This window comes from Megalops cyprinoides, chromosome 12, assembly GCF_013368585.1.
Source record: "Megalops cyprinoides isolate fMegCyp1 chromosome 12, fMegCyp1.pri, whole genome shotgun sequence".
NCBI classification, from domain to species: Eukaryota; Metazoa; Chordata; class Actinopteri; order Elopiformes; family Megalopidae; genus Megalops; species Megalops cyprinoides.
The window spans coordinates 2511764-2538564 of record NC_050594.1 but is presented as its reverse complement, the minus strand read 5'-3'; the positions used below and the strand labels follow the sequence as shown (position 1 = coordinate 2538564).

The 26801-nt window shown below is 44.9% G+C and overlaps 1 protein-coding gene across 1 annotated transcript in view; it reads right to left on the bottom strand.

The window, feature by feature from the left end:
* Positions 1-26801, bottom strand: part of ush2a (Usher syndrome 2A (autosomal recessive, mild)) — a 205404-nt gene that overhangs the window by 1736 nt on the left and 176867 nt on the right. Inside the window, exons 61-69 of the mRNA XM_036542709.1 lie at positions 13485-13712; positions 11330-12846; positions 10343-10664; positions 4975-5181; positions 3727-3965; positions 3002-3219; positions 2302-2478; positions 922-1005; positions 260-501 (exon numbers count right to left, since the gene is read on the bottom strand). Of these exons, the coding sequence (XP_036398602.1) occupies positions 260-501; positions 922-1005; positions 2302-2478; positions 3002-3219; positions 3727-3965; positions 4975-5181; positions 10343-10664; positions 11330-12846; positions 13485-13712 (3234 nt within the window). The remainder of the gene's footprint in view (positions 1-259; positions 502-921; positions 1006-2301; positions 2479-3001; positions 3220-3726; positions 3966-4974; positions 5182-10342; positions 10665-11329; positions 12847-13484; positions 13713-26801) is intronic.

Genomic DNA, 26801 nt, shown 5'->3' with positions numbered 1-26801 from the left:
AGGAAGAAGAAAAGAAAGGTCTCATGCAAGGGAATGTGCTCCCCAACTCCTGTTTAGGAACAGAATTCTCCATACTGCATGCATGAGACCAGAGTTGCTTTAACCATCACCCTTGCTTTAATGCTGATATGCAACAGATAAATACACAGTACTCTAATACATGAATATGCTTAAAAATGAAATGTAGGGTGTAAAATGACGATTGTAAAATGACTCCTTCCCCTCTGAGCTGGTTATATCTGACAGGCGGCTCACTCACCAGGTAGGAGTCGCTGGGTGCGTACATACTCATGGTGCTCCTCTTCTGCAGGGGCATCAGAGGGGGGCGCTCTCGGACGAAGGGCGGCTTGCTGAGGGCTCGCTGCAGCAGCAGACCCAGGAGCAGGGCCAGCAGCATCAGCCCCAGCACCGCCATGAGGATGATGAACCACAGCTCCGTGTAGAATCTGGAGTGGGAGTCCTGCAGGCCCGTCTTCCCCCCCGCCGTGGGCTCCACCGTACCTGCGGGAGGGGACAGAGTCACACGCAGGACGACAGCCGTGACTTATCTTTAGCAAGCCTGGAGCCGCGGCAGGGAGGGAGGCATAGGGATGGGGGCGGTCCCGCCAAGGCAGAGCCACTGTCTGACGCTCATGTGTCACTTCTTCATGTATAAAGTTCTGACTCTAAAACGTGATTTTTACCACAGTGTCGCTGAATCATGTCAACAGGATTACTGGGAGGTTAAAATATCTTAAAATATTGTAAATATATAATATACTGTAATATATATAGTAGTAATATACTACTATATATAATGACTACTTTAGAACTACCCGTTGAGCATACTACATGGTTACAGGTATGGAGCACACAGTCATTGAACACAGGTATGGAACACAGAACGCAGCGTCGTGGAGCAGCCCGGTGTGCGAGGCTCACCGATGCCAGTCGAAGCGTGGTACTTGATGACGGGACTGCTGACACTCCCAATGTCTGTGGTACAGGTGATCTGGAAGGCGAAGGCTGGGGGAGAGATGATCAGTGTCTCACAGCACTGGCAGAGATCAGAACACAGCTATGTGCCTCAGGTAAACAGACCGAGCAGTCTCACAGTGCAATACCGGCTGACTGCAAATCAAGTAGTTTGCCAAGAGCAAAGTCTGGCAATGGCTACTTTAAAAATGGCAACGGCAACTAGTGGATGGGAGAAACCTAGGGCTGAACTGTGCTAGATAAAGTGTTGTGCACATTTTGTATTGTTGCATTTTTTTGAAGTTTAGAGAAGATGAGTGAGCAGACTGAGGACAGGAGACTGAGTGAGTGAGGCGACTGAGTGAGGACAGGAGACTGAGAGGACAGGAGACTGAGTGAGGACAGGAGACTGAGTGAGTGAGGAGAAAGAGAGGACAGGAGACTGAGAGAGGACAGGAGACAGAGAGCACAGGAGACAGAGAGGACAGGAGACAGAGAGCACAGGAGACAGAGAGCACAGGAGACAGAGAGGACAGGAGACTGAGTGAGGACAGGAGACTGAGTGAGTGAGGAGAAAGAGAGGACAGGAGACTGAGAGAGGACAGGAGACAGAGAGCACAGGAGACAGAGAGGACAGGAGACTGAGTGAGGACAGGAGACTGAGTGAGTGAGGAGAAAGAGAGGACAGGAGACAGAGAGGACAGGAGACTGAGAGGACAGGAGACTGAGAGAGCACAGGAGACAGAGAGAGCACAGGAGACAGAGAGGACAGGAGAAAGAGAGGACAGGAGACAGAGAAGACAGGAGACTGAGAGAGCACAGGAGACAGAGAGAGCACAGGAGACAGAGAGGACAGGAGACAGAGAGGACAGGAGACTGAGAGAGCACAGGAGACAGAGAGAGCACAGGAGACAGAGAGGACAGGAGACAGAGAGGACAGGAGACTGAGAGAGCACAGGAGACAGAGAGAGCACAGGAGACAGAGAGGACAGGAGACAGAGAGGACAGGAGACTGAGAGAGGACAGGAGACTGAGAGAGGACAGGAGACAGAGAGCACAGGAGACAGAGAGCACAGGAGACTGAGTGAGTGAGGAGACAGAGAGGACAGGAGACTGAGAGAGCACAGGAGACAGAGAGAGCACAGGAGACAGAGAGAGCACAGGAGACAGAGAGGACAGGAGACAGAGAGGACAGGAGACTGAGAGAGGACAGGAGACTGAGAGAGCACAGGAGACAGAGAGGACAGGAGACAGAGAGGACAGGAGACTGAGAGAGGACAGGAGACTGAGTGAGGACAGGAGACTGAGTGAGGACAGGAGACAGAGAGCACAGGAGACAGCTCGTACTCTTATCGGAGGTGCGTGGGATGTGCAGGTAGTTGTGGAAGCCGCTGTACAGCTGCAGGCCGCTCTCTGTCAGCACGAACTCCCGCAGCAGCCCGTTCAGGTAGAAGGACTGGCTCCAGTCCAGCGACACCGTCGTCAGGTTACTGAGCACCAGGAAGGGGGCTCTGTACTGCGGGGCTGGGGACGGAGGGAGGTCAGAGGGGTTTGGAGGATGTACATACCAGGATTTACGAACAGTACGAATGCTTCAGCATAAATCATGCTTCAACAACATACCTCAAGACACCTCAAAAACTCAGAAAGCATTCTGAAAATACCAAATGTTCAGCTGATGTGGAATAACTATGTCCAACATTGGCACATTTCTCTCTATTTCTACATAGATTTGATACAGAGGAAAAAAAAGTCCAAATAATATCAAGGGGAAAAGTGCTTCAGTTAATAACAAATCAAAGTTAAGAACAAAGTGCACTGAAGTCAGATTGAATCTGGGACAGACAGGCAATACATGCAACAAAATAAGGTTCTGGAGGTGAAAATATTAATTGTCAGTTACATTAGGGCAGATTCAACAGGGAGAGACAGAAACAGAGTGGAGAGGGAGCCTGGAGCTAATAGAGAGACAGACAGATGAACAGACAGACAGGTAAACAGACACACAGAGACGGTGTGTGAGAAATGAAACAGACTAATCCCTTACGTTCCTTCAGCGTGGTGAAGGACGTCCACTCGGAGCTGGTGCTGCCCATGTTGTTGTAACAGGCCACACGCAGGTTGTAGCTGGTGTAAGGCTGCAGGCCGGTGATATTAAAGCTCCGCCCTTTCCCGAAGAAGCGTGTCTCGCTCTGCCCTGGGGTGCAGAGGACTGGCACGGGCTGCACTGGCTGGGGGCAGGATGTTCGGATGTGGAGCTCACAGCTACAGCGGTGAGACAGAGGAAAGAGGAGGTAGAACATCAGGCATGGCTTAATGGCATTAGGAGGCTGAGCATGGGCTGCAGAACTAACAACATCTCAAAGACTGTCATTATTCACACAAGAATGACTGTGCTGAAATGCAGGCAGGTATGGCAGAATCAGAACAACTCAAACTGAGTGTGCAGAACATTTATATCATGAAGAGTCTGTATGTGTGTCTGAATTTCTCAGAATCTGTTTGCTGTCCCTGTGTGTCTGTTTGTATGTACCTGTGAATCTGTATGTCTGCCCCTGTTTGTCTTTCTGCCTGTATATCTGTCCCTATATGCCTATAAGCCTATCCCCTTGAGTCCATCTCTACGGGTCTGTATGTCCTTGAGTGTCTCTAGGTGTCTGTCCCCGGTGCATCCATCTGTGTGTCTGTATTTATGTATGTATATCTGTCTTAGTGTGTCTACATGCCTGTCTCTGTGTGTCCGTCTCTAGGTGTATATGTGTGTGCAGGTACCTCTCGATGATGCCGTTGGGGGACAGGGGTTCCTCCCACTCCACCAGCGTGGAGCGCGAGGTGAGCAAACGCGATCGGGGCGGGGGCTGCTGGGAGGGGGCGGAGGGCTGGGTCAGCAGCTCGCTCAGGGGGCCGCGGCTGCAGCACAGGTAGCAGGTGCACGCCTCCACCCCCACCGAGTACAGCGTGAAGGGCCGCAGGCCGTGCAGCGTCTGCTGCCGGGACGTTCCCTCAGACAGCTGTGGGGGAGAGGCGCGAGACAGTGAAGAGGGTTCTCACAGTCAAAACTACCTAAAACCCTACCATAAACCTGCTTACTGAATAGAGGCAGAGTTCCAGGTTTTCGCGGCTGTCTGTGAATGTGTGGGGGCTGGCTGTTTGCACACTGAACAGCAGACTGAAAGCGCTACGCTGCAGTTGTACAACCAGATGATTAATGGTGAAATTAACAGCAGTGGTAAACGGTCCTCGAGTCTTTCCTGCTAAAAACAGCACTTCACAGTAGAAAGGGGAGCAATCAGGGGGAGTAGAGTCTGCTTTGACAATCAATGATTACAGCAGTGATTAAACGATAATCAGCAGTCTGTGATGAACAAAGACTGGGCTAAGAGGCACCACAGGCTCACAGACAACCATTACTACCACAGTATCACTCACAGAACCACATCACACACACAAACTTACACAGTATGACTCACAGAACCACCTCGCACACACAAACTTACACAGTATGACTCACAGAACCACCTCGCACACACAAACTTACACAGCGTAATGCACAGAACTACCTGACACTCACTGATCTACATTGCTACACAAGTGTACAGAGTCATAGTGGACAACCAGCCTGAAAATTTTGTGTTGGTCTAAAAACCCTCTAAGGGTCTGAAAGGATTCTGGAGATTAGTGTGATATAGACTCATGCATGTGAGGAAAACTTTAATAATTAAATCCAGTTTGTTTTATATTGAACTGAAACAATGTAATACGATTATATAACACAAAGGCAATGATGATACATAGGGTAGCCATGCACACATATATATACATGCTAAGGATATAAATACTAGCTGTATATTAGGTTGATCCATTTCAAAATATCATAAGTATCACTTTGTAAGTGGTAGTGGGTGATTCGGGGTATAGCTTGTTAAAAATGAAGAGTGAAACAGGAAAAAAAATCTTCTATATTGTTTTACTGTTTCATGCACGTGTGATTTTGTTATAGATAGCGCATTTCTGCAGTACCAGCGTGTGCGAGTCCTTGCTGTTAGCGAACACCCTGTAGAGGCTGACGATGCCGTTGGGCTTGGAGGGGGGGGTGATGTCCACCACGGCAGACGTGGCGTGGACCTGCAGGAAGGTGGGGGGCTGCACGCCCTCCGGGGGAGCGGGACCCGTCCTACCCCGCGTCCAGGGGCTGCCGGAGCGGCCGGCCGAGTTCACCGCCCACACCTGGAAACAAAGCAAAATGCATAATCAAAGATAATCAGACAAAAACGCTAGTGTCATACCTGCTGCTAGCTAACTCATGTTACACTGTAGTACAGTTTTCTTACAGCGAAGCTGTTCCAATACTCTTAAGTGTCAGACATGACTGCAATTTAGATAGCTAGCTACCTGGCTAACACCGAACAACTTTTACGTACGCTTTTTAAGTGCGTCCGTGTAAACAAGATTCGCGTTGCAAGCTGCAAGAAGGGCGCGCTGAGTTACCTTGCTGGCTGGCACCTGCTAACCGGGCCGGATATCTGAAATAATAACATTCCTACTTTTTCTCTCCCTAAATCTTCGCGCTTAGCCACAGTCCACAGACGCGCTGAACCTGAATGTACAAATATGGAGGAAAGGGGGATATTCCTGCCAGCAGAACTGAATTTAAGTTGCAGCGGAGTCGGCTCCCAGTTCAACTTTTGAACCAGCTTTATATTCACACAGGCGAAATGCAACATCGATTACCTCTACATTTCACCATACTTTGACCAATAATCACCAACTTTGACCATGACTAACAACAAATTGGTACCACGGTTGCAAAAATCCGTGAGGAACTCTGTAAAACAACACAAATACGTTAGCATTTTCATTAGTACGAACTTTGTTCTCGACTACAATATCATATATATAATATTGAATTACAAAGTAATTAAAATAACAGTTTGGTTTTACATTTGAAATGATTTGTACCATGAACAGTGCCTTTTCTGGATAATCTGGGGGCTGTAGATTTTATCAAAATGAATGAAATGTTGGATTTACTCCCGCACAGGATTTAATGGCGTTCATACAGCAACACCCCAACTTGCTCCTATCCCAACCTGCAAAGTGAACTTTTTACTCGCCGCAAAGTCGCTCCCCTCGTAGCAGCTTGCACAGGCATCGCCACTGCAGGTGTGCGCAGTCTGGTCTTTACAAAATTTTCAAGAGTAAACACACTGCAGTAAGAAACTTCACACACACGGTAAGAAACAGTAGTTACACCGAATGATTTCACTGCGTTTTAGATAGAAGTGAACAGAAACTCTGACAAACAACTTCGCATTTACATGTAGCCTATTTGTTTGCCAGACTTGCCTGACCCGATAATTTATCTAAAGCGATTTACGAAAAGTTTCCTGGATTTCAAGACTCATATGACCCGTATCCGATATTCAAGGGGACATTGTCAATTGTTAGAAAACAGAGGCTGCACCAATCGCTAACTCTTTTTATGCAGAAAATCCGTATTTACAACTGCCCGCTGTTTTCTACAGTTAGGTTCAGCATGATCAATTATAAACAGTGTAACGTTTAAATTGTCACATTGCTTGCCTAAAACTTGGGAGATTAATTGGAGCAGGACTCTGGCGTTTAAATAATGTTTTGAGCATCTATCATATTGATATTTCGTATTTTCAAACTGCTTGTAAATAATGGTTAGATCAATGTGGGAGTTGACGTAATTTTGTATATGTGTTATGTTAAAACCCACTTTCAATTGAATGAGAGAGAAGAAAAGTTTACTCTGACCCCTGATAAAAATGCAACCGTCACCATAACTGCAGCTCTGATGATAAACTCTAAACTCTACACTAAAATCTCACTTTACCTTGTCCTGTGTTTAACCTTGGGAGTTCAGTGTTAATCCACCTCTCAATTTATGCAACCAGAACATGTGTACCAAATTTGAGGTCATAAAATTGTCAGGAATTCAAACGAGACCCCCAGCTGTAAATCACAACCATTAAAAACAACGGTTGCTATGATGCAAGTAACTATCAAAGAGACGTCAAATCCATATTAGCATTAAATTAACAGCTCAGTCAAACATAGCACACGCAGGACCATACCTCAGAAACACTGGTGTGCATCACTCAGTAGCTGATGTAAGTTAAAACAATAGAAACCGGAGGGCTCAGAACCTGAATTCTCTCTCGGCTTTCCCACACAGAGCCTAACACAGCGTCAGGTCTCTGTAAAGACATACGTATGACATAACATACCATGTAAAAGTTGTAACTCATGTAAGTCGCTCTGGATAACAGCATCTGCTAAGTGACGATAACGTAATGTAATAGACTGTGTCTGCCTGCTGTGCCTTCTCTATTTTTACAGACAAAGCTGCACGAAAACAGAAGTTTCTACAAGAGTTCATCTTAACTATGCATCACTGGCGGGAACAGCAGTCAAATATCAAAACTTATTTAAAAAAAAAAAAAAAAAAACAACCTTTCAACAAATCTACATGAAAATTAAATTTCACCTTGATCAAGGAGTAAACGAACACATGGAAGGTGAAGTAATCTTATTTATCTGGCAGCATTTGTATAATTATGCATGAATACCGTAAAAAGTCAGCCGGGGTCAGGATTTGCATGGGTAAGTAATTTGTAGATTGTCACAAGTAATAGAGGCAGCAGATGGATGCACCGGAAGATAGGGTTAAATTAGCCTCAATAATAGACAATTACACTGTGATCAATCAGGATGATAGATATGAGTGGCAATACGCAGGGACTGCAGGAAGCATCTGCAGAATTGGCATTCCTGCCGGAGACTAGCTGCCGAAGTGTCGGCTTCGCGTGTCAGCACTAGTGGGGACAGGGGGAGGGTCACGAAAAGGCCATCTTGTCACCCAGATGACGAAAAGGTCACCGAGGAGGGGGGCAGGAGGTGACACCGAGGTAAAGGGTTTACCGCACAGACTCCTGTCGCTTAGTTGTCAATCTGATCGCGGGGATGGATGAGGATTGATGCTGTCTCCGTGCGCAAAACCAGCACAAAGAGGAAAATACTGTAAGTGTGTGTCGTGTAAGTGCTTCTGAAAAACTTTCCTTGACCTGCCATGGCACGATCAACTTTTCTGATTTCGCCAGGTGCGCAGCTGTTTTAGATGCATCTGAGAATGGAGCATATACCTGCATGACCTGGAGCACTGGGACACCGGCCCAGCAGCTGGAACAAGGATGCTGAGTGAGAGTGACTTTGAATTTCTTGAAAAACGTTAAGAAGCTTCGAGCTTGAAGCCCTTCGCTTGTTCTGTAGCAGTTCTGCTGTCCATGTGTCCTTGTGTGGAGAGCAGAGTTTAACAGCAGCTGCAGAGCTTGCATACTGAGATGTAATTAAGGTGATTACAGGAAAATAAAAATATGACATCTTTGGGCTCCTGTGGACAGGGGTTTATATGGGTAGAGGGGACACTGTTCCCTTCCTCTTGTTGGGTGACTACATTGTGTCCTAGCCGTATGAGAAGGGCCAAATGCCAGCTCTCCTAATAGGAGTTCTAATTAAAATATATGAACAGCATAAAAGTGCCAATAAAACATGGTTCTTGTCATTAAACCCATTTCTACAAAATGTAGGATTTTGTCCTTGTACGCATTAGGGGATGAGGCTGGGCTTCTTTTCAGCTGGTTACAGACTGACACTGTAGTCACGGCAGTGGACACGTATTCTGCAAGTGAATGTACAGTTCAGTAGCAACTAGTTAAGACCAGTGCTACTGACGGCTACTTCCACTGGCCAAAAGGACATAGAGATAGCATTAGGACAAACGAAAATCGAAGTCTGAACATTAATCTTACCTCATTCCTCATACTTATTCATGAACATCTTCCCTAAACCTTACAAACAAAATAGGCAGAAAGTCAGACTTAACCAAAGGAATCTCTTGGTTAAAAGTCAATTAGTCCCACCTGCTGTTTGTGTACTTTGAATCCGAGAAGTCACTTGGCTCAAATATAAAGCAAAGTTGAACATCAGTGACACATAAATCTGATCTGTCTTGCTTGATGATTTGTTCTGTGGAATATTCTGGAACACAAAAATTCCACTTGTTTACAGAGTACCTCCAGAACTGTTTTTCACCTGGAAGTGGACTTAGAAGTATGATAGGATCACCACTCGCTAAGCCTAATTGGTTTTGTTTCTCCTGTGAAATCAAAATCAATAATACGGCATAAACAAACAATCAATTCACGTACACAGTCATATTCTGGAAAGCAGCTTCGGCAAATTGTGATGGTCACCTGACATTGAGTGTTCTGGGGTTAGAGTTAATGAGAGGTCGAGGTGACTGAACACACTTATCCCCATCAATATAAATAAACTTGGCTTGTTCTTCCCCAGACAGTGTCTGGTGAGATTTTTTTTTATTTAACGTCATCAGTAGTAATTTTATTTTACCTCGACTTCTTCCTTCAGCCAGGAATCTGACAGTTCGATTCCCCACTTTATTACCTAATTGTTTTGCCTGCATGGGACTGTAACAAGATGTATACTTTATCATTGTCTCTTCCCTGTATAAAGTCAACAAGCTCCTGAGGGAAAAAAAAAAGAGGCGACAGTGAAAGGTCTTTCTGATAACTTAAATTTCTGAGGGTAGAAGCTAATTAAATGGCTTCGATCCTAATCCTCGCTGCTCCGGTGGCCTCTGATTTATCACCCTGCCTGCTGTCCATCATCACTCAGCTCCTCCCGCGACGTGTCACAAATTACCCCTCATAAATAAGATGAAACAATCAGGCAAACTATCAATTTATCTCCACTCTGTCCACGCCTCTCGCGCCTGACAATCAAATGCTAATGTTATTTTGTTCTAAAGGGTAGGCTGTCAATAGCGAAAAGGTCTTGCAAAGCACAACAGCACTATGAATATGGGACCCCATTAAATACCTGTCCCTGCGAATGAGTATTTCATTACGACTGGAGCCCCGGACCCTGGATACACAACTCATTCGATACTATAAAATCCCTGGGATCCACATGTGGTTGAACTGGGAGAACCTCTATTTATTACAGCGTTTAGTATTTAGTATGTTAGTATTTCATACCTTTGTACATGTCCATGGGGTATGTTACAGAACAGCAATTAGATAGCTTCACTAGACATGTGACCTGTCAATTCTATTTTTGTCAAAACAAACAAATCAGTTAAGTTTCTATAAACTGGATGAATGGTTTTGGCCTGGCTGTGGCATTGGGTCATGGCTTTCTGGGAACGGGTTCTGAACCATGTGCCAAGCTTTCCTTCACTCTTCAACCACCAAAAACACCCATCTTAGTTTATCATTACGGTGTTCCTGCTCTTCCTGCAGTTTACTGTGGTCAGCTGCGCAGAAGGCTAAGACGACAGTACCTGGTACTCGTAGAAGGTGAAGGGCAGCAGTTTGGTGTCGTGCCAGGACGTGGAGGCGTTCCTGTACACCAGAGTAGCTCCTCCGGGTGACTCCTCCTCCACGCCTTGCCTCCTGTACAGCTCGTAGTGCAGGATCTGCCCATTGGGCTGGGAGGGTGGGGACCAGGAAAGCAGGAAGACTGTCTGTATCCCGTGCGCATCTGTCTGCAGCTCCATCAGCGGCGCGGCCTGGCCAGCAGGGGGCGCCTCCAGTGTCTGCACCCTGGCCCAGTCGCTAGCTGCGCAGCCGAGCAGAGTACAGGCCTCTACTCTCACCTCGTACCTGGGGAACGAGCCAGCGCAGACGTGCCGGATCAACAAGGTGATAATATCAATGTCCAACCACCACCATCAACACCATAATTAGCTAGGCATAAGCATTTTCCTCAGGAAATGGAAGCCATGTTGCAAGCAGGACAAAGACACTGCGTGACACCAAGTCTGCATATGTCCGAAATATTCAGCACTACTTCATCATGCTGCAATGCTGCCCAGCAGAATGCTCTGAGGAGTCATATGACTGAGCCTCTTAAGTGAGTTCTAATCCAGCTCTGGGGGGGGGGGGGGGGGGGGGCATACATGGTAACATGACACTTTACTGAATAATAATTTTTGAACAGCTGATGTTATTTCCTCCATAAAATAAAAAAGAAGCAAAGTTTTCCCCTCCAAATAAAGGAATAAAATAGCCAAAGAGTCATGTGAGGGGGAGAATGATGATCTGGACATCCTAAAACTTCTCACCAAGTGGAGCATTCAGTGTCATTAAACGCAGTTCAATATCAAACATTTGAAGAAATAATTACATTATTTTACCGTACAAAAAGTACTTGTTGTTTACTTGAAAATAAGGGATGCTTGCTGTCAAGTCTGGCTGCTCTCATTCACTCAGTTAGTTAAAACGTCTGCTATAGCGGGGAGACCACAGTCAGGACTTATCTGACATACCTGTGATAGGCTTTCAGACCTGACAGAAAGACAGAGCGAGTGTGGAAGGAGGTATGTTGGGAGGGGTAGGTGAAGCTCCCAACATTCAGCTCTGTGGGGTCCCGTCTGTAGATGGTGTAGTTGAGGATTTCCCCATTGGGGCGGGCTGGGGGGTCCCACATCACCAGCACGTCAGCCGGACTGGACGGCATCAGCTTTGGAGGAATGACACCAGAGGGCGCCGACGGGTTGGTCCGAGCTTTGGAGAGAGGGCTGGTGGTGCTGCCCTGGCTGTTGTTGGCGGTCACGGTGTAGCTGTACTCCACGCTGGGCAGCAAGGTGAAGTCGTGGAACCTGGTGTCCGTGCCGGAGTAGATGGGAACCCCATCTCTCCTCAGCTCGTAGCCCCTGATGACCCCATTGGGGAATTCCGGCTGGGTCCAGGTGATCTCCACCGACCCGGAGCCTGTAACCTTTAGGCTGGGTGGCTGCATGCTGCTGGGAGGGGCCTCCTTTGTCTGGGCAGCTGTGGGAGAGCTTGCCGTGCAGCCACCGTTAGTGCAGGCCACCAGGACCAGCTGGTAGTGCGTGTGCGGCTGCAGCCCCGAGACCAGCGTGTGCAGGCCCCTCCCGCTGTAGACCTCCTCCCCATTCACCTGGAGGGCGTACCTGGTGATGTCCCCGTTCTCCACAGGGGAGGCGGTCCAGGACGTGTTTATGTGGTGCGATGAGACGCTGGTCACTGTGGGTGGCACCACTGTGGGAGGCGGGGCTTCTAGAGTCCTGATCTCTGTGGGGGGGCTCGTGATGCACCCAGCCGCAGTGCAGGCGATGACTGCGTAGCTGTAGCGGGTGTTAGCCGCCAGGTCCTCGTCAGTGTAGCTCAGCACGCTGGAGTCAAAGCTGAAGTGGAAGCTGGAATCGTCCCTTTGGAGTCTGTAGGACAGAAGAACTCCATTGGCCTCCTCCGGGGGTCTCCATGATACCAGCAGCTCATGGGGCTTGCCCTCCACGTGAGTCACAGTGGGCGGGGCGAGCCTTTTCGGGGGGGCCTGTCTGGTCTGCACTGTTGTCCAGGCGCTGTCCTTATGGCCGGCTGTGTTCACCACTCGCACCCGGAACTTGTACCTGGTCCACGGTCTCAGACCAGTGATGTTATGGCTGAAACTGTCTCTTTGGGTATTGTTCTCCCTGAACACGACCTGCCAAGAATCCTCCTCCTCCTCACCCTCCAGCTGCCCTGCCTCCTGGCTCCAGCCAATCACCTGGTACTGGGATATCCTGCCGTTGGGCTGGGCGGGTCGCTCCCAGCTCAGCTCCACGCCGTCGGCCCCCACCCACCTGGCGACGGGCGTGGGCTGGGAGGAGGGCGGGGCCTCTTCTGTGGTGACAGGCTGCGGGGCGGTTCTGGTGCAGCCCGCTTTGGTGCAGGCCTCCAGGACCAGAGTGTAGACGGTGTAGGGCTCCAGCCGACGGAAGAGGAACTGGCGAGACAGACCGCTGAACTCCAGGTTGTCCTCACTGAAGATGCTGTACATCTGCGGCAGCGGAGGAGAGGAGGTGAGTTAGAGAGGTAGAGGCAGAAGTGCAGTATAACAGGGTTTCATCTAAAAGGAGTTTTGCACATTGTGGGAGGTCGTGTAAAAATGTTTAAAACACACCATTTTTAATAAACACAGTAGCAGTCATGTGCTACCACTCATAAAGACAGCTCTTTTTACAGACTTAATTCTGTCTCTGTAGAGTGTTGGAGCACAGTCAAAACATTTCACAACCTTAACTTGTCCCAAGCACTGTTAAATAAAGAAAAACTGCAGATAGCACTTTTTCTAAAGTATGATCACTTAGACATATATTTAACATTTATGAACGCCTTATCAATTGATATGATACAATCTAACACCAAGAGTTCATTTAAACCCTTCACAACTTCCATTTATACTTTGTCATTTTTGATCCTATATCTCTCTCGGTGATTCGATGTGTTTAGGTATTCTTCACACGATGTGTCTCTCTCAGTGATTTGGTGTATTTGAGTGTTCCTCACACGATGTGGGTCTCTCTCTCAGTGATTTGGTGTATTTGAGTGTTCCTCACATGGTGTGGATCTGTCCCTCAGTGATTTGGTGTATTTGAGTGTTCTTCACACGATATATCTCTGTATCTCTGGTCGTACCTTGATGACCCCGTTGGGTTTGGCGGGCTCAGGCCAGTGCAGCAGCAGGGCCCGGCCAGACTCCCTCTTCTCCACGGTGAAGTTGGCCAGGCCACTGGGCGAGGCTTCCAGGGTGCGGACCACCCTCCAGGGGCTGGACACGCTGCCGGCCCCATTCGCCGCCTCCACGCGCAGGCTGTAGATGGTGTAGGGCTCCAGGCCAAACACGTGGGCTTGCTGACTGCTGCCCTGCACACAGGAGGGATCGGGCACAGACTGGTGACACAGCCACAAATACAAACACAACGCTGTTGGACGACCAAAACAACAGGCCTGTATAAATTATGTAACCTGACACCCTTCAGACCAGAATAACAAGAAAAAAGGAACTTTAAGGTGGGTGATCTAAGCAATGTGACCCATATGGTTTTCTGGCCTCCCTTTAAAGTAGATCTGATTTGTCATTCTTCTGGTGTTACTTTTCAAATCAGTGGAAAATGAACAGTAAATATGAATTCAGCATCAGTTTACACCACATGCAGTGAAAATTATTCATTTTCTATGAAAAGGTTTTCGTGCATGAGTCAACCAGAGGGATACCTAATCAACTTATTTACATAGTCTTATTTCTATGTAATATTACTTCTATTAATAATTTTCCTCTGCCTCACAAAATGGATTTTACAGCGGTTTGTCTCAAAGCCAGTTAGTTGCATTAGCTGGTACCTACTAAAGAGGTACCTACTCTGGAGGTCATTACAGAACCCGGGCAGAGCCCAGCAAGAGCATTATGATAATCACTTTTCATATCTACATGTGTCTGCTGTGTTCTGATGTACTCTTGCATGTAAATTCTGCACATGTGAAAGGGGGTAAGAGACAGAGTGTCTGTGCTATATAGCACCACCCCTGATATTTCTCCCATGACACAGGGTCAAAGGGATCACTCACCTGCCACTGAAACAATTCTATGTATTTACTCTGCCTCATTGTACCCAGTTCACCTGCATATCATGACCTGCATCACCTATTCTTCAATAAATTATTCTTAATTCAAAAATGTCTAAACTGCTGGATATTTTGCAAGTCACAGTTCTTGCAGTGAATAGGCGGTCCTCTTGGGAACGCTGGAACATGTACACATACTCATAAAAATAGATGGCTATCTGATGAAAGAAATGAACAAAGAGAGAGACTGACAAACAGGAGACCCATGGGAGACTTTCCCACAATGCTGCTGGAAGGCTCATGTCATACATATGCATGAGGTTAACCAATACCCACCCCCCCAACCCCCACCACGCAGCCAGACAAATTCAACAGTCACTCGCACATTTATGCAAAACCATGCTGTCAATTTTAAAATTGATTTTCAACAGAATGACAGTCTTTGAAAAGGCCCGCACGTTCCATGACCAAGGTTCCAGTGCGCGCCAAGCCCCAGACTGCACATGGCTGTCTCCTGTTTGGACACGATTAATCAGGACTCTTTACAGTCGTTAGCTGATCACAATATCACCGCTCCACAAAGGCCTGCTTATACGCACAGGATTAGCGTAACGCCAGCACGCTCTTAAAACGAGAGGGAACAAAGCTGGCAAAATACATGTCTGATAACCATTTTTTTTTTAAACATTTATTTCCCATCCGTGTTTTTTTTTTTCCTTTAACGGCAAACAAGATTAATAATTCCCCTTCGAAATGGAATAAAGGGAACAGGATTCCTTTGCAAATGCACCCACTTAACCAGTGCCAAAAACACAACAGCATAAGATGAAAAACAAACAATAATCTTCCCCCGACAGATTAGACACCAAATCCATTAGAATGCGGGAAGCGCTGGGACAGCTAAAGGTATCTTTTACGCTGTGAAATATGGAAAGCATGTGGACTATAAAACACAAAACATATGCACACTGTCAATAGGAACAGCTGTTTCATTACAGTTTATTTCAGCGCAGAGACTTGCTTCCTGCCCCTAGATGGCAATGCTATCAAACACTTTACTAAACAAGTATACCTCGGCATTAACGACCCACGCTCACTCATCCAAGACACTCAAGGCAGCCATTAAAAAACGACTAAGAGAATTGATTTTGTTATAGATTTCAAAGTAAATGTTTATGGCTCAGATCCCTAAAAGTGGAAATGTTTAAGTTTTCATTAGAGGGATTAGTTATAAGGTTAAATTACAACGCAGACAGCTTCACCAGGTAAACTGAGACAAAAGTTTCCCCAGTTAATTTGTTTACATGATTGAAATCAATGGCTGGTCTGAGCAATTGCAACAGAGTTCTGTTTGCTCCACTACTTTCAAATTTCAGCCATGAATCCAAAATATTAGTTTCTTGGATTGGAGGACTGCTAGAAGAACAGGACAACTGTACCCATTATTATTATTATGATTATTACTACTATTACTATAATGATACTACTACTAATAATAATTATTATTATTATTATTATTAGGAATACAGTAGCAACTGTTGCAGTTGTATAGCAATAATCTGGGGTCAACCACAAAATCACCGTTAAGGGGGATGGGTTATTTACATGGCTTGGGTTGTTTTATCTCTATACATCTCTGTACAAACTTTAATGTTTGTGGTTACACTGATAGGACTGGGCATGGTTCCCTGTAGAAGGTGAATTATTGTGTTAATATAATAGACCTGCAAAGCTTGAAAGGTATCGTCTTCCTTTTGTGATTTCAAAAGGGTCCTTTCTGCAGAAGGAAAGTCAAAAGGTGTAATTCCACTCAACGAGTATGTCACTGGGATATGTCTCCTGCAGCTCTTACATACTTAATGACAAAGGTATATTTCAAAATCCCTCACATTTGGTGGATAAAATCAAACATTGCACATTGCAGTCCAGGGCAGGAGGCAGCTTGTTAATTTATACATTAAAGAAGCATCAAAACTAGCTCAGATGTGACACTTTATGCCTCGGTTCTGAGGAATATCTCATTTGTAGAAAAAAATCTTTTCAAGCTTTCTTTTTTTACACCGAATCCTGGTGTCTCTTGTCTCATCAGCTCTTTACATATATGTTATTTTCTCAGACAGCAGTGGGAGCACATTGGGCCAGAAGATGATTCTAATTAGGAATAACCATGTGTATTTGTCACAACAATTATGCTGATTAGTTTAAAGGAGAGATTCTTGACCCTTCAAAGGTGCGATACTTCCTCATTTCCATACACTAGACACACTGTCACTAACTGCTGTGATTGAAAACACACAGTCATGAATAACCACCGTTTGCATTTACATTTTGACGAAGCGGCAGCCCGGCTTTCACAGGTAGCAGGAAAGTTTGTATTCATTAGGCAAAATTACAAGAATAATCTTTTATTTATGACAATGCTGTGGAGTAACCAAAACCACCCCGCCCACACACACACTCACACAGACACACAGACACAGACACACACACACACACACACACACACACACACACACACACACACACACACTCACACAGACACACACACACACACGTACACTAATAGCGATACACAGCATTATGATGACTTCAATTACACAAACCAGACTTCAACTACACAAACCACATTCATTAATATTTGCCTTGGAAAGTGAATCCTGAAAATTAGCTGACAATTCAAATAACAGACTAAACTGTGAACTGAAAGAACAAAAATGGGACAAACTTATATCATATGAACGAAACCACTATCCTCATTACACAGTCCAGTTCCAGGTTTTTCTTATTACCTAATTAGAAGCTCAAACTAGCCAGTGCAATACAAGAATAAAACACAAACACAGTAACTTTGCTCTGCCGACTCTCCTGCTATCCCTGCAGGCCGCTGCTGCTCCTCCCCTTTGCGAAAGGGGGCCAATCACGTCGTCACTACGGCGGCTCCGTTCTCCCCTGCTCGTACCGAGGGGGATAGCTGACTGCTGGGAGACCTCATCTGGGCCTGCCCACTTCACACTGGCAGCCATGATTGTTTTTTGCAGCTCGGAGCCTTCGGATGGGTCAGCAGGCCGAGGGCGTTGGAGTGGTCAAGATTTAATTCTCACAACAGAGTCTGTCCTCCCGCACGGTGGCTAGGGCAGAGCCTGTCCTTGCTGTGCTACAAGGGAAACGTGGTTCCTCCAGCTCACATTCTCATGCGGTATTTCAGTCGTGTCGGACCGGAAAGGCAGGACGACAGGAGGTGTGGATCCCCAGCACTGGCTATTTATTCAGATTCCATTCATTTAAATAAATGCAAAGACCACCCTGCTGCCTGCACCGTCCGCTCGTAGGTCTTTGGGAGTAGACATCTTTGCTATGTTGTGCAAAATAAGAGGGCGCTGATTTTATGTATGATCACCAGCTGAAAGCAAATTCTCCTATATGGAAATGAACCGTACATGTTATTTCTGTATTATTTTCCTGTTTTTCTTTATTATAAGCAGCCCTGGCCCTAGCATGCTGCTGCTGCGTGTGCAAAACGGAGCTAATTGGGGGGGGGGGGGGGGGACACGAAACGGGCTCTCCTAAATGCGGCCGGCACGAGGTGATCGGTTTTTTCTTCAACAAACCTCTCTTTAACACACACTATATTACCTAGCAACACCAACAATTAGCTTAAATTTAAACCTGCGTTTTTTTCTTTTCTTTTTACAGTTAAGGCTACAGAAATCTGCAGCACTATGAATTTTCTCCTGCCATGCCTCTGCTATTCATGAAGTGCCGAATGGCTCACGCTACATATTAGCACCACTTGACGGCACTCTTCGGCTACGACGCCTGTATCACAAGGTCAACGTGAACACTCCTAACTGCTGGCATTATCTGTCCAATAAAACCTGTTTCCCTGACTTCTCTTCTGTGACATCAACTGCCACTCACTTTCCTTTGTCTCTCCTGGTTGTCTCAGCTGTGTAGGTTGCCAGGGTTCCACACCGTTGACTGCTGATTTTTTGTAGCTATTTGCAAGTGTACAGACTATCATCTGTGGCAATAAAAGCTCCATGGTGCTAAAAATACCAGATACAAAATACTTACGCAGAGCTTATTTTTAGACATCTTGTCTTGTCTCATCTTGTCTCAAGTATCACGTATTTATACCTGGTCTCATAGTACAATGGAGGTCAAACAAAGACCAAACTGACAAACCATCCATGTGACTGAACTGAGTGTAAATGGTCATCAACATTAATGCTTACATTTTGTTCACATATCCAGTACTTATTGCACAATACAAAATCCATCCATCATTACTTACAGCCAAACCCGCATCTGGTTTTTCTGTTCATATAAAATAAATGTCATTAAATTTGGCACATTTACTTACACCACCTGCTGGATGATGTAAGTCCATGTGTTCACTCCGTAAGTAAAAAAATTCTCTAATCAGACATGTCTCATGCCTAGAAATTTCAGCATGTACTTCCTGTTAGAGTCTGGTTACATATACAAACGGTTCAGCACTACGGACAGCTCCATTTGTGGGTCTGCATAGTTCTTGCATCAAAGGTGATAAAGGCCATGTCAAACTTCCTAGTCTCATTTTTTGAAATGGACCTTTCAGATAATATCGACCACAAAGGCAGATGTTAATTACAACCTTAGACACACCTCAAACAGATCTGAAACCATGTCACTTCTTGTCTGGAAAAAAATGTATCAGCTACTCACGCAAATGTAGAGGGCTTTGCATATTTGACATGCATTTTCTACACTAATTATTTGCTGTTTATATACGAGGTTCTGACAAGACAGGACTTCAATCACACAGAGAGCCCTTGAATCAAGGGTTGGAGAGAGCGATTTGCGCTCCTCCAGCTGCAGGAGGAAGTGGGGGCCCGCCCTTCGTTACGACTCGAGGGCTGATGACCCCCTCGTCTCCGAGTCCTCTCCTGAGACCTGTCTGCAGACACGCTGAACTCCCGCAGCGAGTCCCAAGGGCAAATCAACCCGCCTTCCCCTCTCTTCTAAAATCAACAAGTGCGTCGTTTATCTAGAGGAGGAAGAGGAGGACATGTAAACATGTCTGAGTGGAATACAGACACAGCTGCAGCGAAGGAATGTGGCTCATTTCACGGAATGACCTAAGACCGGGTTTCAGACCCAGATCCTGGGTCGTAACTAGGAAGGTAAAGGGTATTCAAACACAAAGACACATTGCAGCAGGCCGAGACTCAAGTCTCAGACTACCAGTACAAAATAAGGGACAACAATTTTATAATCTGTGGTAATAAAATGAGATTCTTTTTTTTTATTCTTATTTTTTTCTTATTTTCGTGTGTGTCAAGGGCTGTGGAGTTTTGCATACATGAGTCGTGTTGCAGCACAAGTCTGTGAAGCCGTTCACAAAACGCACACGGTAAAGACCACTCTGAACATCACAATAAGCATCAACTGCCTCCTGTTGTCCGCTGAGAACAACCCCATGAGCAACGGATCTAATGAGACAAGACTCCTCCTCTGAAGGCCGCTGGTTCTCTGAAAGAACGGGTTGTTACTCAACGTTCTGCTCAAAGAGGCACAAAAACCTTCCCACGACTCTACACCTCTCTTACCCCACCTCTTCAAACGCATGTTCTGTGCCCACAGACAGACACGGTCCAGCGAGCCCCCAGCGTTTCTGCAGTCTGCACTGTGCTCTTAATGATAAACTAACAGATTGTAAACATGCTGCTGGCGTTTCTCTCTCTCTCTCTTTTTTTTTCCGGGGGTATTTTTTAAACAACGTCCTTCATGTTAGAGTGGTTTCAGGCGGCAGAAGGACATCATTAGAGCGGTGGTTAAACTGTAATTTACACCATTAGGAAGGCAGGAGCCATTTTTATTGCCTAGTAAATTTCAGCGCTGAAATATTTGGACCATATGGCTCAATTTGTGTAATAACCTTAATTTCTCGCACCCTTCAGGTCCTCCTGCCTCTCCGCCGTGCCGGCGGAGAGCGGGATCTCTGGGAAAGGCGAAACCGTCTGCGGCGCGCGAGTCGAGATTAATAAGGTGTCACGTCCTGTTTCTGTGAAGGCGTCAGAACAGCAGCCAGATGGTATCTCCACAAATGACTGTCAGGGGTCCTGATCTAATCAATAGGATGTATTAATACATCTCCCATCGCTTCTCTCTTGCGGGTACCCTGTGCAACATCTGGAAAGATCAGGAGGGAGAGAGAGGGAGGGAGAGGGAGAGAGGGAGAGGGAGAGAGGAGCGGGAGGAGGAATAAAAAAAACCCTGGGTGTGCGGAAAGCTTGATTCTTTACAGAATCAAACAGGGCCTGATTCATTTCTCATGCAGGCCCGATAAGTGTTTGGTAACGAGGGTCGGGTGAGCACATGGTGACGGGTTCAGGCTTTGGCAGGGCGGACTGCCTGCATTCTGTACCCTCATTCAGTCCGATCGCTGAAACGCTCCCATAAATCAAAGCCGCTGGCACAGAGCGGCGCTGCCAGTCCGGCCGGGGATCAATATCTGCCCAGAAAGAGGCGCGGGACAGGATGTGGCACAGGCACCGAGGCACAGCCCCGCCGAGCATCACCGATCAACATCACTGACCATCGCCCCATCTGCTGCCTGGGTGTTCCTGCGTTTTAACTCACGCTTCAGACAAGCCTGTCATGCAGAATGCACACACACACACACACACACACACACACACAGGGACACACACATGTGTAATATGTATGTATTAAAAATGATTGTGTGTATTTTGTGTTTTGATCTGTATGCTTAACACAGTTCTTTTGTTTAATTTTATAAGAAATTCTCAAGCCAATTTACAGAAAACAAACGAAATGGTTGTGTTTGGACAAGAGGCATCCTTTCACGTCACTGTGAGAATGATCCTTTCTAAATGAAGGTCAAAGCCACTAAGGATAACACCTGGGAAAATTTAATATAGTCGAGTAGACATAATAAATGAGCGTGCAAGTTCCATGATTGTTAACATGAAAAAATGAACACAGAATTGTTCACATTGAAAACACACTGAAATCACTGAATTACCTTAAAATGTATTAAATGAGAAAATACTTGGAGATTTAGTCTGGGTATGTTTTCATTTTGAACTGCTTGTATAATTAGCAATATTATAAAAGCATATACCTATAAAGCAGGAGTATTTTAGGTTCAACAATAACAGAGCCAGAAATGTTGATGTTAAGCACACTGAAATGAATATCCGTTCATAAAATAGCATATCTGTGCTCTTTTGTTATTGGTTATAGGTAACTGGCTTAACCCGCTATTGTCAGCTGGAAAGTAACCAGCACTATCTAACTAGGTTCATTGTTCAGACAACTTTTAACCTTTTATAATACTAACAGGATTAATACTCAACCACATATCAAATTTGATTACTGCCAGCATACAATGGTGGCTATTTACTGGACTGCATCTAAAATCATAGCATCGCCTAAGTGTACTTCACATGAAATAGTTTATACCTAAACATTAGGGTACATTAAATTGTTTTCATTAAAGGAAAGGACAGGAGATTGGTCTTCCCTTCAGAGTAACCTTGTTGGTAGAATTCAAATATTCATGTGAACTGGACAAAGGGTACAAAGGTATTCTCCCCACATCAGACATATCAGGAAAAAGCCGCTAACGGGTCGTTAACTTGGCAAATTAGTTAATCAGGACATGATTTGTCTATATAAAGATACAGTTTTAGTGTCCGCTATTTGAAGTTCACAAGCCACTGCTGGTACATAACGAAATGGACTCCTTTCCAATGAAAATGTTATCTGAGCGCAGAGAAGAAATAAAGAGTAGCAAAACAGCATTATGGGTCGAGTCAAAGACAACGGTGGATTCCTTTGCAGTTATGGAAAATTAGTATACTGACAATAAAAACTGGAAAAAAGTCAAGAAAGTTCACACAGATACTATGATGTTTCAAACATCATCCCTTGCTCCCATGAGAGACAGTTTATACCTATACCGATGCTAGGAATATAAACTCTTTTTTGATCTATGTGAAAATGCTGTTGGAGCAATTAAAATACATTTTGACTCTCAATAAAAATTATACATGCATTACAGAAATGTAACTTGTGTCATGAGACAACCCCTGGCCCTGTGTCCCTACCTCATAGATGCTGAACATCTTAATCAAGGTCGCATCAATATTTCTGTATCACAAATGTATACTCACAATGGCTATTTTCTCTATGTAAAATGCATTTTATGTTTTTTTTTTGGAATGCAGTTGTCCCGGATCCCCTGACAGAGGAGGCAAACAGTAATTCCAGAGAAATATTATTTCACCCTGATTTTCCTGTGGGAACAACATAGATATTTAGCTTCCCTCCCAATATAAATACATAAGTAAATTAAATAAATATCTGCGCAAGAGAAAATCAACCTGTAGTCACTCAATAGCTGTCTGCAGAAACACTGAGTGACAGCTGGCTGCAGGCCAAGAACAGACAAACCCTGCATGACAGCTGATATAGCACAAAGCCAGGACCCAGAGAGATCCAGCAGGATCAATGGATTATAGATTCAGTCCTCAGAAATGGCACTAATAACCTCTCTCCATGCAGGGGGTGATGTGATGAGATTCTACCTGCAGAAGGCCTGGGACAATCAGAAACAGATGATGCTCAACTGTCCTGGCCGTTGTCATGGAGAAAGGATGGATGCTGAGGTCACCTCAGCTCCCCTAAAATGCCAGGACTCCGCTGAACATATCTCACTTACCCTTGTCATTTTTCTGCTGGTCTGTGCAATTAAGACAGATTTGCACAGGATTATGGTTATTATAACATTTAGGAATTACTATCATAATTTTTGGAGTGTTTGTGGCAGCTTTATCCCCCACACTTTTCCCTCACTGTCGCCACACAGTTTCCCCATATAATTTGGGCAATGTTCCTGCCACCTCCTCTCTTAGCATATCAAAGAACTTCAGTTTTCCTTAATGCTCCTTCATGATTTGACAGGAAAAGCTGGTGACACGCCATGCATTGTGTAAATGCAACAATCTACTTTATATGTAAGGTTTCATCGGCCGCTACTACCTGAGCAGTAACTTACGGTGAAGAATAAGGCAGAGAAAATGACCCCATTGCAGTAATCCTTGCGCTACCTTTATGAGTCTGTATATACTAACATCATGCAGATTTTTCAAGATACAGAGCTACGGCTGCTGCCAACTTTCATACATCACCCTGATGGTCTTTACATGTAAGAGCTCAGATGAGAAAATGATGATGAAAGACATCTGCTTCAAAGCTCTGCAGCAGCCAAATTAAGGGAACTTTATTTTATTTACTGTAGAAGAGGGCACCCGTTTTGAATGCATTAATCCATTTAAATGTTATGTTGAACCTTCTTTTAACGCCATGGCATACCTATTTTTCCTATTGTGCTAACCATGAGTGCTCTTGCAAACCCTCATGTATACACATATCTGGACTTGAGAACTGAAGCCCAAAGTTCAAACCTTCACCTTAACAAAATAACTACCCACCACAATACCAATTAGTCATTTTATACATTCATTTTCCCGCTCTGAGTGTAAAATTCTCAAAAGTCTGTTGACATTTGGTTGAATTATAAATCAGTCATTTTTAGGTTGAAGGGAAGTTCTGATTGGAGCCTTGGGTTGAGACATCACCGCTAGAGGCCATGGACAGAGGATGTCATTGCAGCGCTGGACTAACAGCAAGTCCTTTACCCTCCAAGGGAAAAAGAAAAGGACCTAGACATGCAGTTCTGTGACCTAGTGGAGCACAATTATTCTCACATAGCCTGTCTGTTATATTCTGTATTAAGGTGGTATTAAGGTGGTGCATTGGTATAACCAAAGTTAACAGGAAAGGTGGGGGGAAAAAAAACAACATTTTGGTATAACACTTTCAGAATGGATAAAAATCAGACAGGAGCAGCTAAATTTAATTAACTTTTCTGTTAATATGGCTACAGAATTAATATAATGAAAAACAACACATTTGACTGCAATAACGATTTGTTTAAACCCAGAAATACGTATCCTGAGCAGTATTGTATGAGACATGACTAAATGCTCTATGCTTCCTACAACTGAGCTAAAATAAGTTCTAGATTTAGCAGCTTGATATGCATAATGGTGTTCTGAAATATCTTTTCACAGGTCATGATGAGCTGAAGAGTTGTTTTCCTGCAAACAATGTGAGGGTCAATTCCAACCGCAAGGACAATGCGTGATCCTCATCTCTCCGCGTTATTACAAATATCACACGCGAAATGAAGAGGCAAATTGAAGTCTCAAAATTCATATTCCAAGGAAATATTGAAAAATTAGTCCAAAAATCAGCAGAGAGCAAACAATAAATCTGTGGGAGCTGCTAGCCAGTCAGGGTCATAATTCAGAGGGCTGAAGATGTGGGGGAAAATTAATTATCAGCTGATTAACAGCAAACTACCTGATGTCCCGAATCCCCCACCACCCAGACTTCTAGAGGTCAAGAAACAGAAAGGACTGCCAAGAGAATCCAGAGGCAACTGTAAATTACTTCATAAGAAAGGAGGAGCTGATAAAGGACTGTCCGGCCTGACGTTCATTAATTGCTACCCAAATAATTAATTTGTCTATCGTCCCGCATCAATCTGGACCCCAGCGGGAGCACAGGGATTCTTTGGTGAAACTCTGTGTGTTTGCCTCCTTCACTGGTACTGTTTGGAGACAGAGTGAGGACGCACTTGCTCCCCACTGGCATTTAATGATAGATCAGTTTCCCCAGAGAAGCCTGACCCCGCTGTGATTAACACGGGAAGATGTGATCAGTTTGGGTGAAAATGTTTTGCCCGAGTATTAAACCTTTTCAGAAAGTGATAAAACACAGTGCAATAAATAATGTGTCTAAGGGGCCAGCGCAGATGATGAATGCGTAAGCGTGCGTGAGACAGTCTGAACCTCTTTCATTCACAATGATTTCATGAGCCACAAAGGGACCCTTTTATGAAAATAATAAATATGAAAAGTTATTCAGAGTGCCGAGGAGAAATGGGAAACTCACATCCTTAGACACCTTACATTAAACATTAATTTGATATATTTCGTTTCAGCGTGTTTACATCTTTTTTGTCTTCTGAAACAATACCGAGTTCATGACAATCTTTGGTTCCCATTGTAGATATTCAGGTTTTCACCGGATAAGGGGACCCTCATAACAGGAAACATTGAATCTTCAAAGAATTATGGGTTATCTCAAAATAAAGACAGAAGAGCTCAGTTTGGACTCAGTTTTGTACAGATACGTGTCTGGATTGAAACGATGCACTTAAATTCTGAAACATCACAGGCACATTAGAAAGTAACACTGAAATTCCTTTCAAGGTGTGGTAAATTGTATAGGAAAGAAAGAAAAGAAAACAAAAATCAAATGAGTACGTAAAGATGAGACACATGTCTTAGCCTTCTCTGCAATCCATCCGCATTGTGCTTCATCCTTAATTTCCTGTCTGCTCTTCAGTAATTAACGTCCCACACTTGCTCTGCTGGAAAAAGTGCTTTTGAATAGCCTTCTGAGGTCTTAAAGTAGGGCCCCACGCACATCATCTTTCAACAATGAATTTGTTTATAACATTTTTTTGTATGTGTAATTTAGCAGAGTTTTACATCTCGACACTTTATCATTGGTGTGTTGCTTGCTATTCCATACCAATGCCTTCATTACTGCTGCTCTGATGACACAACTCCATGCATCTACAGCTATGATGGCTTTGTAAATTGCTCTGGATAAAAGTCTGCCAAATACCGAGATAAATACTAATGGTTTCTTTGTATAGACTCCAGTCAGAAACGTCAGCATCGGATAGAAAAGCTGAAATGCACTTAGGAGTCAAAATTTGGAAAAATAAGCAGGATGAAACAGCACTTAAGTGGAATTCTCTGTGTGCTGTTTTTTTTCTATCCACTTAATAAATACCCTGCTGAACTCAGCTGATGAATGACTGGGAGCACTGTGTGGCGGTAACATATAAATGAGGCAGGTTAAAGGTCACAATTTACATTGAGCATAAATTGTGACTGACAAACACAAAGGTCAAGGCAAAACTTATAGTCGGCCGGAGCTGGCGTGGATTATATCAATACAACACCAGCACCTCTGTCCTGACCTTCCTCCTCCTGCCAGCACTGGTTTCTCTCCCTCTCTCTCTCTCTCTCTCTCCCTCTCCCTCTCCCTCTCCCTCTCCCTCTCCCTCTCCCTCTCCCTCTCCCTCTCCCTCTCCCTCCACTGCATGGTTAGTGAGGGAGCCAGAGAGATTCATTATTAGTCAACAGTTATGTTCTGTCTTGGGGTAAAGCATCTGTGTCAGCATGCACCATGAATAGAGCACACACACGCACACATGAGTATACACACACACACACA